Source organism: Zeugodacus cucurbitae, chromosome 3 (assembly GCF_028554725.1).
Source record: "Zeugodacus cucurbitae isolate PBARC_wt_2022May chromosome 3, idZeuCucr1.2, whole genome shotgun sequence".
Classification (NCBI taxonomy): domain Eukaryota; kingdom Metazoa; phylum Arthropoda; class Insecta; order Diptera; family Tephritidae; genus Zeugodacus; species Zeugodacus cucurbitae.
Window position 1 is genome coordinate 49229083 of NC_071668.1, and position 17281 is coordinate 49246363.

The window sequence follows — 17281 nt, forward strand, 5'->3', positions numbered from 1 at the left end:
AGAGTTGAAAAATACATGATTTTTCATATATAATTTCTATATTTTAGAGGCATCTTACATTATCATTGAGTAAAGAAATAATCGATTTATTGTAATTTATCGTATCATCTCTAATAGATAACCTGAGCTATATTTTAAACAAATAATATTAGATTTAATACATTTCAACAAATATTATATTTTAAAAAGGAATAAAAGCTCATAATATTAGAAACAACTATTAAATTAATTCGTTATTTAGTTTTGTAATTTCAAAGAACCTAACATGTCAAAACCACACAAGAGAGCTGCTAACTCAAGCTCTGAAGAGTTGGACAGTGAGGAAGAAGACCGTTTGAAAGATCTGAAAGAACGTGATGAATTTGCTGAGCGACTGAAGAAACGTGATGAGGGCAAAGTGCGAAAGGTATTGGAATCCAGTGCTAGCCGGAAAGCTATCGAAGAAGCTGCCAAACGTTTGAAGCTTGAACATGAAGATCGGGATAAAATTCTGCCACAACTACGTGTACAATCCCGTCGAAAGTACCTGGAGAAGCGTAAGGAGGATAAAGTGGCCGAACTTGAGGCAGATATTTTGGATGACGAATATTTGTTTGATGACAAAATGTAAGTTTTAAAATTGCTTTGAAAAAAACTTTAAACAATGAATGCATTTTAGCTTGACTGCAAGAGAACGAGAGGAAAGGGAATACAAGAAGCAGTTGTTACAAATAGCAAAAGAACATGAAAAGGCGCGTGAACTGGAGCGCATTCAGCGATATCGAATACCACAAAACTTAAAAAAGGGTGAAAAAGGTAAACTATTCGTTGAAATATATATATATGCAAGTTTTAATATTTCTAATTTTATTTTAAGAGGAATATGTTGAAGTTGATGAGTTGGAAAAACAACCCAATTCGGAACAGAAAAAATGGGAAGCTGAACAGTTAGCATCCGCGCGTTTCCAATTCGGTTCCAAAGATGCAAAATCGAAAGAGGAATATGAACTTTTACTGGAAGATCAAATTGAGTTCATACAAGCGCTCACAATGGATGGTTCCAAAGAAGATTCTTCAAAAAAACCAGAAATTTCTGAGGCAGAACGAAAGCGTATGACAATAGAAGAAACACAAAAATCCTTACCAGTCTATCCATTTAAAGATGATTTAATAGAAGCTGTGAAAGAGCATCAGGTATACATTTTTTTCGCCAAAATATAAAAGTTACTATAATAATAATTAAATTTTGTAATATACTTTTTTTGTTATAGATTCTAATTATAGAGGGAGAAACTGGTTCCGGCAAAACAACGCAAATTCCACAGTACTTGGTCGAAGCGGGCTTTACCAAGGACAACAAGAAAATTGGTTGCACGCAGCCTAGACGTGTTGCCGCTATGTCTGTCGCAGCACGTGTTGCTGAAGAAATGGGTGTAAAATTAGGAAATGAAGTTGGCTATAGCATTCGTTTCGAAGATTGCACTTCAGGTATATATGCTATGCTTCTAATTGAATTTAATTTTCCCCTTTTGAAACATTTTTCTAAGCAGAACGTACTGTATTAAAGTACATGACTGATGGTACTTTACACAGAGAGTTCTTATCAGAACCGGATCTGGCGTCTTACAGTGTAATGATTATTGACGAAGCCCACGAACGTACTTTGCATACAGATATATTGTTCGGACTTGTAAAGGATATAGCACGCTTTCGACCAGAACTGAAGCTACTTATATCCAGCGCAACATTAGATGCTGATAAATTTTCAAAATTTTTCGACGATGCGCCGATATTTCGTATACCAGGACGTCGTTATCCGGTAAAATATTTGTTAATTTCAAAAATTTATTTCTCATTTTAATTGATTGAAATGATTCTCTATTTTAAGGTGGATATATTTTATACGAAAGCCCCAGAAGCCGATTACATTGATGCATGTTGCGTCTCAGTTCTACAAATACATGCTACACAGCCTCTTGGTGATATATTGGTATTTCTGACGGGGCAAGATGAGATAGAAACATGTCAGGAAGTTTTACAGGACCGTGTTAAACGACTGGGTTCGAAGATACGTGAACTTGTTATCATACCGGTTTATGCAAATTTGCCAAGTGACATGCAGGCCAAGATTTTCGAACCTACACCACCCAATGCCAGAAAGGTTGTATTGGCAACAAATATAGCGGAGACTTCGCTAACAATTGACAATATAATTTACGTAATAGACCCTGGTTTCGCCAAGCAAAACAATTTCAATTCTCGAACTGGCATGGAATCTTTAATGGTTGTGCCAATATCAAAGGCCTCAGCGAATCAACGAGCCGGTCGTGCTGGACGTACAGCACCAGGAAAGTGCTTCCGGCTTTATACTGCTTGGGCATATAAACATGAGCTAGAGGATAACACTGTACCTGAGATACAGCGGATTAATCTTGGCAATGCCGTGCTTATGCTGAAAGCACTCGGTATAAATGATCTCATACACTTTGACTTCTTAGATCCGCCACCACACGAAACGCTTGTGCTGGCTTTGGAACAGCTTTATGCATTGGGTGCGTTAAATCATCATGGGGAATTGACAAAGTTGGGTAGACGCATGGCAGAGTTTCCAGTTGATCCCATGATGGGCAAGATGCTATTAGCAAGTGAAAAGTATGTACATATACATATCCATATAATAAAATAGTTTGTATTATTAGTGTAATCAATACATTTTTGCAGGTACAAATGCTCCGAAGAACTGGTATCTATTGCAGCGATGCTTTCAGTGAATAGTGCAATATTCTACCGACCAAAAGATAAAATTATACATGCGGATACAGCTAGAAAGAATTTCAACCACATGCACGGTGATCATTTGAGTTTGCTGCAGGTTTACAATCAGTGGCTTGATACCGATTATAGCACGCAGTGGTGTTATGAGAACTTTATACAGTACAGATCTATGAAAAGAGCACGTGATGTGCGTGAGCAACTGGTAGGTTTGATGCAACGCGTAGAAATCGATATGGTCTCATGCATGCCTGAAACAATGAATGTAAGAAAGGCCGTTACAGCTGGATATTTTTATCATGTTGCAAAATTATCGAAAAGTGGAAATTATAAAACTATTAAACACAATCAAACGGTGCTGATTCATCCCAACTCATCGCTTTTTGAAGAGCTGCCTAGATGGGTACTATACCATGAACTCGTATTTACCACCAAGGAGTATATGCGTCAAGTGATCGAAATTGATAGCAAGTGGCTGTTAGAAGTGGCGCCACACTACTATAAAGCTAAAGAACTTGAAGATTCTACTAATAAAAAAATGCCAAAAGTCACAGGACGTGCGGTGATGACTTGAGACTCTACGGGTTAACCTACCTTAAGCTGCTTCGACTGCATTGCCTTTCATTTTTAAATAAAACTTATTTAAAGACTTTGGTGATCGTGTCATACATGATCGGCTCGAAATGTATTTGTATATAGCATGATGACATTTCAAACATCCAGATATATTTACTATGTACATAAATAAAAAATGATCTATTTAATACATATGTACTCTGTGTATTATTTGATTTCCTCATGTTAAATAGTCCTACTTACGCGATTGTCTTATCAAAGTGACTCGATAGCTAAGTAGTACAAGTATTCAAATGGATTCTGGTCTGAATTATCAGCTAAATATAATTTTCGATAATATTTGTTGCGATAGTGGTGAGCGCTGTGAACTTCTTTAAGATATTTATTTCATAATTTTTTGGGCTTTGAGTATTGTTCGCTGATCCTTACAGATTTAACAATAACTCTATGTATGTATGTGATTGGCGTTGCAACCGTTTAGCCGGTTATAGCCGAATCGACGATAGTGCGCCACCTCTCTCTCTCCTTCGCAGTTCGGCGCCAGTTGGAGATCCCAAGTGTAACCAGGTCGCTCTCCACCTGGTCCCTCCAACGGAGTGGAGGCCTTCCCCTTCCTCGGCTTCCTCCGGCGGGTACTGCATCGAACACTTTCAGGGCTGGAGTGTTTTCGTCCATTCGGACAACATGACCTAGCCAGCGTAGCCGCTGTCTTTTTATTCGCTGAACTATGTCAATGTCGTCGTATAACTCGTACAGCTCATCGTTCCATCGTCTGCGGTATTCGCCGTTGCCAATGTTCTGAGGACCATAAATCTTACGCAAAATTTTCCTCTCGAAAACTCCTAGTGTCGTCTCATCTGATGTTGACATCGTCCAAGCTTCTGCACCGTAAAGCAGGACGGGAATGATAAGCGACTTGTAGAGCTTGATTTTGGTTCGTCGAGAGAGGACTTTACTGTTCAATTGCCTACTCAGTCCAAAGTAGCACCTGTTGGCAAGAGTTATTCTGCGCTGGATTTCGAGGCTGACATTGTTCGTGTTGTTGATGCTGGTTCCCAGGTATACGAAATTATCTACGACCTCGAAGTTATGACTGTCAACAGTGACGTGGGAGCCAAGACGCGAATGCGCCGACTGTTTGTTTGATGACAGGAGATATTTCGTCTTGTCCTCATTCACCTCCAGACCCATTCGCTTCGCCTCCTTATCCATGCGGGAAAAAGCAGAACAAACGGCGCGGTTGTTGCTTCCGATGATATCAATATCATCGGCGTACGCCAGGAGCTGTACACTCTTGTAGAAGATTGTACCTTCTCGGTTTAGCTCTGCAGCTCTTATAATTTTTTCCAGCATCAGGTTAAAGAAGTCGCACGATAGTGAGTCACCCTGTCTGAAACCTCGTTTGGTATCGAACGGCTCGGAGAGGTCCTTCCCAATCATGACGGAGCTTTTGGTGTTGCTCAACGTCAATTAACACAGCCGTATTAGTTTTGCGGGGATACCAAATTCAGATATCGCGGCGTAAAGGCAACTCCTTTTCGTGCTGTCGAAAGCAGCTTTAAAATCGACAAAAAGGTGGTGTGTGTCGATCCTCTTTTCACGGGTCTTCTCCAAGATTTGGCGCATGGTGAATATCTGGTCCATGGTGGATTTTCCAGGTCTAAAGCCACACTGATAAGGTCCAATCAGTTCGTTGACGGTGGGCTTTAGTCTTTCACACAGTACGCTCGATAGAACCTTATAGGCGATATTTAGGAGGCTTATCCCACGGTAATTGGCACAGTTTGTGGGATCCCCCTTTTTATGGATTGGGCAGAGCACACTGAGATTCCAATCGTCAGGCATGCTTTCTTCCGACCGTATTTTGCAAAGAAGCTGATGCATGCACCTTATCAGTTCTTCGCCGCCGTATTTGAATAGTTCTGCCGGTAATCTATCGGCCCCCGCTGCTTTGTTGTTCTTCAAGCGGGTAATTGCTATTCGAATTTCTTCATGGTCGGGTAATGGAACATCTGTTCCATCGTCATCGATTGGGGGATCGGGTTCGCCAACTCCTGGTGTTGTACTCTCACTGCCATTCAGCAGGTCGGAGAAGTGTTCCCTCCATAATCCCAGTATGCCCTGGACATCGGTTACCAGATTACCACCTTGGTCTCTACATGAGGATGCTCCGGTCTTGAAACCTTCGTTGCTTCATTTTTTCATAAAATTTTCGAGCATTCCCTCTGTCTGCCAGCTTCTCAAGCTCTTCGTACTCACGCATTTCGGCCTCTTTCTTTTTTTGTCTGCAGATGCGTCTCGCTTCCCTCTTCAGCTCTCGGTATCTATCCCATCCCGCACGTGTTGTGGTCGTTTGCAACGTTGCGAGGTAGGCAGTCTGTTTTCTCTCCGCTGCGAGACGGCACTCCTCATCGTACCAGCTTGGTTTTTGTCGTTGCCGAAAACCAATTGTTTCGGCTGCAGCGGTACGCAGTGAGTTTGAGATGCCGTTTCACAGTTCCCTTATACCGAGATGCTGGTGAGTGCTCTCAGAGAGCAGGAGAGCAAGTCGAGTAGAGTATTTCGTGGCTGTCTGTTGCGATTGCAGCTTTTCGACGTCGAACCTTCCTTGTGTTTGTTGACGGGCATTCTTTGCTGCACAGAGGCGGGTGCGTATCTTCGCTGCGACCAGATAATGGTCCGAGTCTATATTTGGTCCTCGGAGCGTACGCACGTCTAAAACACACGAGACATGTCTTCCGTCTATCACAACGTGATCGATTTGGTTACGCGTGTTTCGATCAGGAGACAGCCAAGTAGCTTGATGTATTTTCTTATGCTGAAATCTGGTACTACAGACGACCATATTTCGGGCCCCAGCGAAGTCGATCAGCCGTTTCTGGCCACTCCCAAGTGAATGACAATCAAAAACTTTCCTCACTTGCGTGAACTTCTACACATGATCCCATCCTCCAACTTCTACACATGATTCCATCCTCCAACTTCTACACATGATTCCATCCTCCAACTTCTACACATGATCCCATCCTCCAATAACTCTATAAGTAAACAAATTTTACGCCATTCAAACTTTATTACAAAGTTTATTTATAAATAGTTATCGTTTACATCTTCAAGTGCTGCCCATTGCCTATAAATTCGATTATTAAATCGATTAATTATAATTGTAAAATTATTTAGTTTGACCATCTTCATCAATCGCGTGTGAATATTTTCCTAGAGAAACCGCTTTGAGTTTAATTGTAATACTGATAATAGGTAATTAAATACCCTGTTTTCATTAATAATATCTGACAATATGAGTATATATTCTATTACACTTATATTTCCGTGAACGTTTTTATATATTGCCAAGTTTTTGAACTAACATGATTTTATAACCTAAAATATTGTGAAATATACTTCAAAATAGTCAAATAATTGAAGTGTCTAATTTTTCACAGGTTAAATAAAGCTGAGAACAATGGCTGCACAATTTTTCAATCGTATTGGTCAATTAGGCCTTGGCGTTGCTGTCTTAGGTGGAGTTGTAAATTCGGCGTTATATAATGTTGATGGTGGACACCGTGCTGTCATATTCGATCGTTTTACCGGCGTGCAACAAGAAGTCGTAGGTGAAGGCACACATTTCTTCATTCCATGGGTGCAGAGGCCCATCATTTATGACATTCGCTCACAGCCAAGAAACGTACCCGTCATCACTGGCAGTAAGGATTTGCAAAATGTAAACATCACATTGCGTATTCTTTATCGTCCAATTCCGGACCAATTGCCCAAAATTTACACGATTCTCGGTCAAGATTACGACGAAAGGGTGCTTCCATCAATTGCTCCTGAAGTACTCAAAGCGGTTGTAGCTCAATTCGATGCTGGTGAATTGATTACCCAACGTGAGGTATGTGCCCTAATATCATCTTGCTCAATTTCGTAATACATTTGATTATATATTTCAATTAGATGGTATCTCAACGTGTATCAGAAGAACTTACTGAACGTGCCAAGCAGTTCGGTTTCATTCTTGATGATATTTCGCTCACACATTTGACCTTTGGTCGTGAATTCACTCAGGCTGTAGAAATGAAACAGGTTGCACAGCAAGAGGCCGAAAAGGCACGTTTCGTTGTAGAAAAGGCTGAACAACAAAAATTGGCTTCCATTATTTCTGCAGAGGGTGACGCCTCGGCTGCAGATCTTTTGGCAAAGGCCTTTGGTGAAGCTGGTGATGGTTTAGTTGAATTGCGTCGTATCGAAGCAGCTGAAGATATTGCATACCAACTATCGAGATCGCGTGGTGTTGCATACCTACCAGGTGGACAGAATACACTTCTCAATTTGCCGGCATCTTTGGCGCAGTAAACGAAATTTTTTGTTTTTGAAAATAATTAGCATTTAATTAATATGGTTACTTGTTTCTTTTTACATTGTCTAAAATAAGATCGGGGTAACTCCGCTCTTGACAAATAATAATAAGCTAAAGTGATTTCCAAGTTTTGTTATATGGAAATTCAACTAATAATTTGTTGTTTTGCTTCAATGTGCTGGACCAAAAATATGAAATTTCAAAACTATTAAAAGTAATCGGATTGAATTAGTATTGGATTTCTAAATATTCCGTAAATTTACTGTGCTTGTATTCTTTAATTCGTTAATATAGTTATGCTTTAAAAATTTATTGCTGAAGAACTGAATATTTTAATTTGTATACTCTCGCAATATGTTGCACAGAGTATTATAGTTTTGTTCACATAACAGTTGTTTGCGTCACCAAGAAATAAAAGAGTTAAATATGGGGTTATATATACATATATAAATGATCAGGATGACGAGTGGAGTTGAAATCCGGATATCTTTCCGTCCGGCGTGCAAGCGATAACTTGGGTAAAAATTGAGATATCTTAATGAAACTTAGAACACATGTTCCTTGGGACCGTGAGAGGGTTGAATGGGCAAAATCGGTCCACTGCCACGCCCACAAAATGGCAAAACCAAAAACATATAAAGTGCCATAACTAAGCCATAAATAAAGTTATAACAGTAAAATTTGGAATAAAAGATCGCACTAGGAAGAGGCATATTTGGATGTAATTTTAGGGGGAAGTGGGCGTGGAGTATAAAATGTTCGGTTACAACTGAACATAGCCCTTCCTTACTTGTTTCATTTGAAATAGCTTCGAGTGATTTTTGTTAACCAACAATGCTAAGCTCAGAGGTAATTGAATATTTTATACTCTCGTAATGTTCAATGAAATATTTACAGTTATTGGAAATAACTTCAAACTAAGCAAGCATTATTATAGTATATGCAATCTGGTGTAATACCTGGACCGTTTTTACTCATTTTTCTCACCCCACTTCATCATATCGAAGATTATACGTTCAGTTAATTTTACTATGATATCTCACTCCTTAACCGATATATACGGTATAAGTCCACCGGAAGTTTGGAAAGCCATATATCAGTTATATGTGGGCTAGAGACCCGTTTTTGGCAGACCAAATTTGGTTTCGTTACTTTATGGCTTAGTTTTAGTACATTATAGCTTTTCGGTTATCGCCATTTTGTAAGCGTGTTAGTGGTCCGACTTCGCCAATCTACAAAACCACCTTATTTATAGTACCAAGAAACAAGTGTGCCAAATTTTAAAAATATATCTAAATTTTTTCTCAAGTTATATGGACGAACCGTCATTTAACGTGCATCCCTGATTTAGACCATTGCACCGCGGAACCACGTCCATAGCGGGAGGTGAGAAATCAATGGAGAAGAGGCACAGTGACGGATAGATTGAAGCTTATGGGGGAAGGTGGAAGGTGGGAAATTCTCAATTACCTCCAGTTTTCGGTTGCTAGACATTTGCAGCGTCATTCAGGCAGAGGTGGCTGCTATTGGACTAGCAGTAGACAAACTGTTCCGAAGTGCGGCATCAGAGGGGTGTGTATTCACTCCGACAAAGTGGCAATACTGACCTTGGATTCGATGACAGTATGCTCTAAGCTAGTAACATAGTAGTCTAACATACTTATCAGTAGCTTCGAATTAATTTGCAATTCGACTTGTGTGGTCACCGCGGAATCGCTGAAAACTGCAAAGCGAACGAGCTTGCAACATTGACGTCGGAGTGGAAGCGGGTGTGGTCCGTGGTCCACTTTCGCTAAACCATGCACACACTGGACAACAACCAGCACCTATGTATGCAGTATCGAGATCTTTCTGGCCCGCGGTGGATCGAAAATGGTTTTTCAAGCTCAAGAAGGCTCATCCATCCGCAATCATTGCTGTACTTATTAGTCATTGTCTGCTTTGTGGAATCATAATGGTCTTAGTGATCAGTAAGGAGTATACAGGTGTCACAAAGGACAGATGTATCCTTTGACCTAACCAAACCTAAACATAGCATAAAAACTACACTTTCCAAAAGAAGTGCCACCAACTACATATATGAACGGTTAGCAATCATATGAAGTTATCTAGGTCAAAAGTTTTTGCAGTGCGATGACATATCCAAATTATTATTTGATATCAATACCACGAAATTCCTTATATTATCAGGCGGATCTTTACTGGTGTTAAATACAGTATACTCTCGAAAAGTAAATCGATTGGTATTTTGGGTAATTTACTTTTTCGAATAATTTACTTTTCCAAATATATACATAAATTATCTGTTTTTATAATATTAAATGCATTTTTAAACTTAAAAAATTCATTAATCAAATTCAACATATGGATTTACATGAAAAACATATTTACATTTACATACATACATACATATGTATTTACTATGAAGAGAAAAAATCTTGGATATTCTTTTGCAATATATTTTCTGACCATTTTTAACAATTCATTGATTGATTTGCATCTTTTTCATTTTTAAACCAGTGGATCAAGTAGGAGAGCTTATTTACTAAAAAGACGCGATAAACAAGAGCGCAAGTGATTTTGCAACATCGTAAAAAACGCTGCTTGCTTCGTTTCGATTTTTTTATCGCACTCTCTGAAAAGTAAATTAAAAAAATTTCCTTTTTGTAAATTAAAAAAAATTACCTTTTCGAGGTGCATGTGTAATCTTAAAGTGATTAACTTTTCCGCGATTATTTACTTTCTGAGAATTTACTTTTCGAGAGTATACTGTAATTATAAAGCAAATTTCAAACTAGGTCTCTAGGAATATTTTCGAAGAAATTAGACACTTTTCCGAAGCAAAACATATGTACATCAATAACTATTTTCAGCGCTGTTCTGGAAGTAAAAGCGTCAATAACTGCCGAGAATAGCATCATATAACTTCACTTTTGTGTTATATAAATTATATGTATAGACATACATATGTACATATGTACAAGAGGACTTGGAATTAGGACGATGCTGAATGCTCAGACCAGTAGCTTCATTTAATAAACGCGTAGTAGACTATAATAGTTTTCCAGAAAGGGCTATCAAAGTACCAAAGTTATTTAAATCCATGAATTATTTATTATACTTGGAAATTCTTTTAGCTCATGTTTATGTTGTTTTTAATCAGATATTTCCACATATACACGGTTACATTTACAAAAATAAGTAAATAAAAATTCGGAAAGAAATCCAACATGTGGACAATGGCGTCCAACTATTTAGATACATACATACGTTGTAAGATAAAGTTTGAGAATAATTATTATAGCCTCGCAACAAAGTTGCTAGGAGAGTATAATAGTTTTGTTCACTTGATATACTAGTGGTCTTTATGCAAAATAAGTGAAACAAATTGTGAGTTACCTTAATAAAATTACATAAATAAATTGCGAGAGTATATAAAATGTTCGGAGTATAAAAGGTATAAAATATTCGGTTCCTTACTTGCTTTCGTAACAAGTTTTTACAAATTATTTACATTAAACAAATATTATTATAATTTATAAACGGGAAGAATAATTGGTATCAATATAACATTTTATAATACATATACAGATACATATACAATATATGTATGTTCATATGTACAATGTAAATTAAAAAGAGTCTTTACAATATTTATAATGTATTAATAAAAAGTGGTTTAACACTATATTTACACTTTAATTATAGAAAAAGAAGTAAGAGTAATGTAAGAGTAATTAATGGGTTTTAATAATAATCCATATTATCATATCGGTTTATAATTGTGTTTTAGTTTCAGAATTTGTTTTGAAATATAAGTAGTTTTGGATTAGGAAAAAATAATCGACGCGTCCGTTATAGTCTTTTAGAGTCGACCCCATTTGTTAGACAACATCAAGTCGTATACTTTATACGGAAGGAAAAGATCGGTAAATGTTCAGTGAAGAGTAAATTGTACATTCATATATTATACATACATACATATATATATACACCGGAACTTCCATAACTCGAACTTCTATAAGTCGAAGGTCGCCATAACTCGCACTTTTGAATTGGCAATACGGTTAAGAAATCAAATTTCATACAAATTGTCTTTCATAACTCGAACTTCTATAACTCAAACTCTTGAAATGACAATAGAAGTAAAATTTCATACAAAATTCATTCCATAAATTGAATCGACCAGAGGATAATAAAAAATTTTAAATTTTACTACCGAGGCAGTATTTTAAAAGAGTCTCTCTATATTGAATGGAGGCTAAAAAAATATGATATTATACTTATGGATTACATAAATCGTATAACAAAGGCATGGAATTCAGACCTCAAGAGCCCCAAAATATGAAACTGCAACAAACAAAATTACAGAATACATGTTTTAACGTATATATGTACATACAACTTTATGCAAAGTAAATAAATAAAATTGAGTTTAAATCTATATTTAAAGCTGTTTGAAAAAATTATGTTTTAATGAAAATTTCTATAACTCGAAGTCTGCGTAACTCGAAGTTTTTTTGTGGATTATGGCGATTCGAATTAGAGAAGTTCCACTGTATTTAGGAGCTAATTATTGCCAAACAATATCTACAAATTACATTCTCATTCTTATATTATTACAGGTGCATTCTCATATTTATAAACATATTACAAATTATTTTTCTTCCCACACTGTTTACAATTTTGTGCCCACCGCTGTGCGCTTTTAAGTCCATTCAAACGCATATATAAATGAAATGAAATCAGAACTATTGGAGAATTGCCTTTGTCACTTTGCTTTGCAGATTTCAGCAACGAGTGGCTCTTGAGCGCATAATATTGATTGACGTAAATGGGTGTGGAGGAGAGTATTTTGGCGCCCATTAGTCAATGGTAACTCCCAACTTGTTGATAGCAAGAGTAGTTGTGCGCATATGTATGTATGCATGTATCGTAAAAGTGTGTCGAGAGTGAGGAAACCCCTATTTATCCATGCATAACTCACATTCGCACGTTTATAAGTATTTGGATGTGTGTAGTTATTGATGCGACCGTATGCTGCGTAACCATCGTCAACGCCGAAGCTGTGACGTTGGTATTTTCTGAAAACGACTCTCAATACATAGGGTATGCCAATAGGCGAACGATATCTTGTTAATTGGATTTTTGCTCTTTAAGAAATTTTGTATTTTCTTATTATTTTTTAAATTTATTTTTTATTTATTTATTGCATTTAATTGTGAATATTTGTATGTATAATTTTTATGAAAAATCGCGGTAATCATTATGCCTTTTGCTATAACTTTTGTTTTAATTTGTGATATTGAAACATATACATATGTACATTTACTTAAATATCTCAAGGAATTTTGCTGATCCACCGTTGCTACAAATTAAATTTGCATTGAAGTCAAATTTGACATTGAAACACCCTTTATTTGGTAGCAAATGCTGACTCATAATTTATGTGTGTGTACACATGTACGTTAGTATTTGCTCGTGACCACTTTAGAAGTCGAAAAATCACTGGAGCTAACGAAGCTAATGAAAGTGGTTAGGAGCAGGGTAAAGCACAGATTTGATGTTAGTTGTTGTTGTTATTATTATGTTGTATGCTGTTATTGTGCATTCGCAACGATTGAGATTACGTCAAACAGTGGGAAATAGTTGAATGAAAAAGTTTAAATATGAGATAAATAAATAATGATTAAAAATTGGTATTAAACATCGACAATAACTTTATACAGAAAATACTAAATAGTAATGTAGTTTTGCGTTCAATATGGATAAAATCGGTTCAGTACTTTCCCTAGCACCATATATGTATGTACATATCTAATGTAATTACTTGCGGTTAACGTTATATCATATACATACATATGTATGTATGTATATCGGTCACTATATGTAAGAATTCTTAGAAAATCATTACATACCTAATATAGAAATTCGACTTTCCTTTTTATTTTTCTGGTATACAAATGTACATACATATGCATGTATATGGCACAATTTGTATGATATTCTTATAAATTTGAGGGCATATGCTTTATTGACCAACATAGGTTTTTAGATTAAGTCGGTTTAGTCCCTGATATAGCCAACACGTACATATTTAATTTAGGAATTCTGCATATTTTCTTCTTACTTGATTTTTAAATTGTTAGCTTGGACTTTCCTGTCATTTATAAAAATTTGTCTTCTCAGAATTTTAACGGATTTATTTTTAGTCACATTTATTGTGAACAAGTTTTCTTGAAACTAAATCATTTGCTTTATATTCACTGGAACTTGTATCAACAAAATATGACTGTTAGAAATTTAACATTTATTATATGTACATATATATTTTAAAATTTTAATATTTATATTCCACCAACTCAAGTCGAATATAAAATAAATATTTGACTCTTGACACCTGTATTCCATGCCTTTGTTACATGATTTATGCAATCCATTGTTTGTTCACCTCCATACGATATGTAGGAACTTTTTTAAAATTCAGCTTCGATAGAAAAATTTAAAATTTTGTATTATGCCCTTGCCGAAAAGTTAGATTTATGGAAAGAAATTTGTATGACATTTGACTTGCATATATTGCCAATTCAAGGATTCGAGTTATGAACAACTTCGAGTTAAGGAAGTTTGGAAGTTCATCTGTAACAGTCACGGCAGGTGAAAATTACTACTTGTCAGTCATTAAGACGAGTCACTATCACTATCTATCATTAAACATCTTGATTCTTACGAGGATTTCCCGTACATTTTTTTTACTTTGAAAAATTCATTAATTCTTAAAGTTCCACCGTTTTTGCCTCATGTTTCACACTTTCAAGTGAATTCTATGAATTGTATTCAATTTGACTAGTTTGTTATTGCTTTTATTTGTAATATATTTTTAAAGAAGGCAGGTTTAAATGTTTTCGAGACAAGTGATGAATAGAAGGCGCCTATTATATTTTATGCAACATTCGTTTTATCAGAAATATTTCCATATATTTATATGTCCTTATTAGATCATTCAAATTGGGAATGTTCTTTTCCAAACGAATGCATTTGCATTAACTATTTGTGGACCATTTTTATAAGCTGAAAATCAAGTTTAAATGGCTCAAATATACATAAGTAGACTATTAATGTGTATAGTCAATCTTTGGACTATGTATTTGTATTTGTAGGTATGTATACTTATACATACATATATGTACATATCTGAGCACACCTCCAAAACTTATAAGTTAAATACTGCCATACAAAATTTAAGACTGCAAATGTACATTTGTATAATGTACATTTGTACATACATACATATGTATATATACGTATGTATCTCCTAATAATCACGCGTCAACAACGCCGAGTCGGCGCTTTAACAGTTCAAGCATTTGCTTATAGTGTAATTAACTAAATAACTGTTTCACAAAAAGCGAAACTGGTCGAAATTGTGATTTTAAAGTGTCTTATGATTCACTCAATTGAGAATGGTATCGATACCAGTTCGGCAGAAAAAAATATTTAATTAATTAAAAGCGTTTGTTTTTCGAAAAGAGCGTGTACGTACTTGGGTACTTATTTATGTACATATGCATGTATACATACATATATGTCTGTAAATCGTTTTTGCTTTTATAAAAGCAAATAAGAGTTTGAATAGAACAACTGTATAGATGATGTACATACATACAACATATAATCACATTTATTTATCTAGATATATTCATGGACACACGACAGTCATGCATCTGCAAAGCTTTGTAAATATGTATGATTTTAGGTATACATAATATGTATGTACAATATTAACTTGTGAACTGTTATTGTAGCACAAGAGTTAAAAGTGAATGTTGTACGTATGTATGTTCGTAACTATACTTCATACACACATATCTAGCACATACTTTCCTAGATGTATACTTCCAGGGTTATGTTAGTCAGGGCCGTATCAGTGTAGAGTACGAGATAAGGGCCCAAAAAAGTTTGGAATTTAATTTATTTTATTAAAATTATGTAATTATAAAGCTAGATATGTAATCTTCTGGTAAACCTTATGTTGTGATAAGTTTATTATTAATAGACGGAGTTAAGCTTTCGCAAGAGCTCTAAAACGGGAAAGCAAGAAAACATTCGGAACGTAATAAAACCTCCTATGAGTGCAGCAACGGAAAACTGATCTCCAATCGTTCCCACGACAGTTGGGTCTACGTAACCGGAGGGTCGTTAGCATTGATCCAAATTATTTGTGGAATATTATCTGTCGCTACAACAACAATAACTGACTTTTTATGAAAAGATACATATGTGCATACATATATGATATAATTCTTCGAAAGCTTTTCTACTTGAGGTTTGATTATCTGGCAGTAAATACATAGCTGACTAAATTTTATTTGGCTACAATGCAAGGTTAGAGTTTTACAGTTAATCTCCGATTCTTCTTTGTGACGAAACGAAATTTACTGAGCCTATAACAAATTAGGCAATTAGGCAAAAAGATACAGATGGGAAAAGATAATGTGCTTAGAGATTCTAATTTTTTTTTCTGAAATCGTATCCCATCACGATCCATTTAAACTTAACAATATGAAACTGTTGATTATTTCTAGATCCAATTCGATAAATACAAATTTCTAATCGCAACTGAAAGCAGTGCAAAGTGTTCTTTTATTGGTAAGAATAATTCCATTTGAATAAAAAAGTTCGAAGTTAATCTCGCTCAAAAATGGCCAGGTAACTTAAAAATTTCCTTTTTTTCTATACAATTTGAATTAAAATTATAGTTTTTCACAACTCTTCACTGAAAAAATGCATATTGTATAATATAATAATTACGGTCCACAAGCGTGGTTCGAACCAAAAACATTTTGAGTTCATGCCACTTACAAGCATATACCTCAACTGCGGAATTTGTCATTTACCATAAATAAAGCATTTCAAGCTATCAGCGCCATTAGTGGCTGCTACTTCAAACTAAATGATCCATTTCCGAGAAAAGGGAAAGGTTCACTGTCACCAACATAAATCGCACGCATATGGGATGTATTCACCTATGTATGAATGTATGTATGAACTCTATAGTTCGGTACCATCGGAGAAGAGAACCTAATCATTAGTACCAGTTCCAGCAGTTCACTTTTATAACTTACTTTTTTTAACGTTAATCTTGTATTTATTAATTATTATTGTATTTATTTATACTCAATAAACTACTTTACACTTTTATTAGACTTTAATTTTTCACAATTACAACACAGTATTATATAAATACATATGTAAATAAATAAAACTTTTTATTTATTTTTAATGAACAGCAACGTCTGTTTCTCTTTATTGATATTTTTATACTGCTCTTCAACTACAATTGGCACTTAAGATCTAAACAATTCTGTCGACAGTTGCAGTGCTCGAATTTAGTGTGAAATTGACAGCGGCGGAGCGATGATCCATCGAACTATAATACAATTCCTGCAAATTTTGGTCAGCACCCAAGTTTCTGCAGGAATTGTACGGGACACTAAATTTCTGTTGAATTTTGGTCTGCTCGCTCATTGTTGCGGAGAATTGCAAAATTTCTTGTAAATTTCAAAATTAAGAAATTTAGTTATTAATTTCTAT

The 17281-nt window shown here is 35.7% G+C and overlaps 2 protein-coding genes across 2 annotated transcripts; both read left to right on the top strand.

The window, feature by feature from the left end:
* Positions 1 to 88: 88 nt before the first annotated feature.
* Positions 89 to 3521, top strand: LOC105217431 (pre-mRNA-splicing factor ATP-dependent RNA helicase DHX16). Its single transcript, XM_011192423.3, has 7 exons — positions 89 to 606; positions 659 to 795; positions 857 to 1173; positions 1251 to 1467; positions 1530 to 1798; positions 1868 to 2631; positions 2701 to 3521. Exons 1-7 carry the CDS (start codon positions 266 to 268, stop codon positions 3323 to 3325), a joined length of 2670 nt encoding a protein of 889 aa, XP_011190725.1. The 5' UTR covers positions 89 to 265; the 3' UTR covers positions 3326 to 3521.
* Positions 3522 to 6480: 2959 nt separating this feature from the next.
* LOC105217430 (protein l(2)37Cc) lies at positions 6481 to 7843 on the top strand. Its single transcript, XM_011192422.3, has 3 exons — positions 6481 to 6585; positions 6771 to 7222; positions 7285 to 7843. The coding sequence occupies exons 2-3, from the start codon at positions 6791 to 6793 to the stop codon at positions 7681 to 7683; spliced, it is 831 nt and encodes a 276-aa protein (XP_011190724.1). The 5' UTR covers positions 6481 to 6585; positions 6771 to 6790; the 3' UTR covers positions 7684 to 7843.
* Positions 7844 to 17281: the final 9438 nt, after the last annotated feature.

What these genes read in the sequence shown, in the direction of transcription:
- LOC105217431 (XM_011192423.3), top strand. Translation starts at nt 266, where the DNA reads ATGTCAAAACCACACAAGAGAGCTGCTAACTCAAGCTCTGAAGAGTTG. An exon ending in CTTAAAAAAGGGTGAAAAAG is followed by an intron (nt 796 to 856) that starts GTAAACTATTCG and finishes TTTTATTTTAAG; the next exon opens with AGGAATATGTTGAAGTTGAT. An exon ending in AAGCTGTGAAAGAGCATCAG is followed by an intron (nt 1,174 to 1,250) that starts GTATACATTTTT and finishes TTTTTGTTATAG; the next exon opens with ATTCTAATTATAGAGGGAGA.
- LOC105217430 (XM_011192422.3), top strand. Translation starts at nt 6,791, where the DNA reads ATGGCTGCACAATTTTTCAATCGTATTGGTCAATTAGGCCTTGGCGTT. An exon ending in AATTGATTACCCAACGTGAG is followed by an intron (nt 7,223 to 7,284) that starts GTATGTGCCCTA and finishes TATTTCAATTAG; the next exon opens with ATGGTATCTCAACGTGTATC.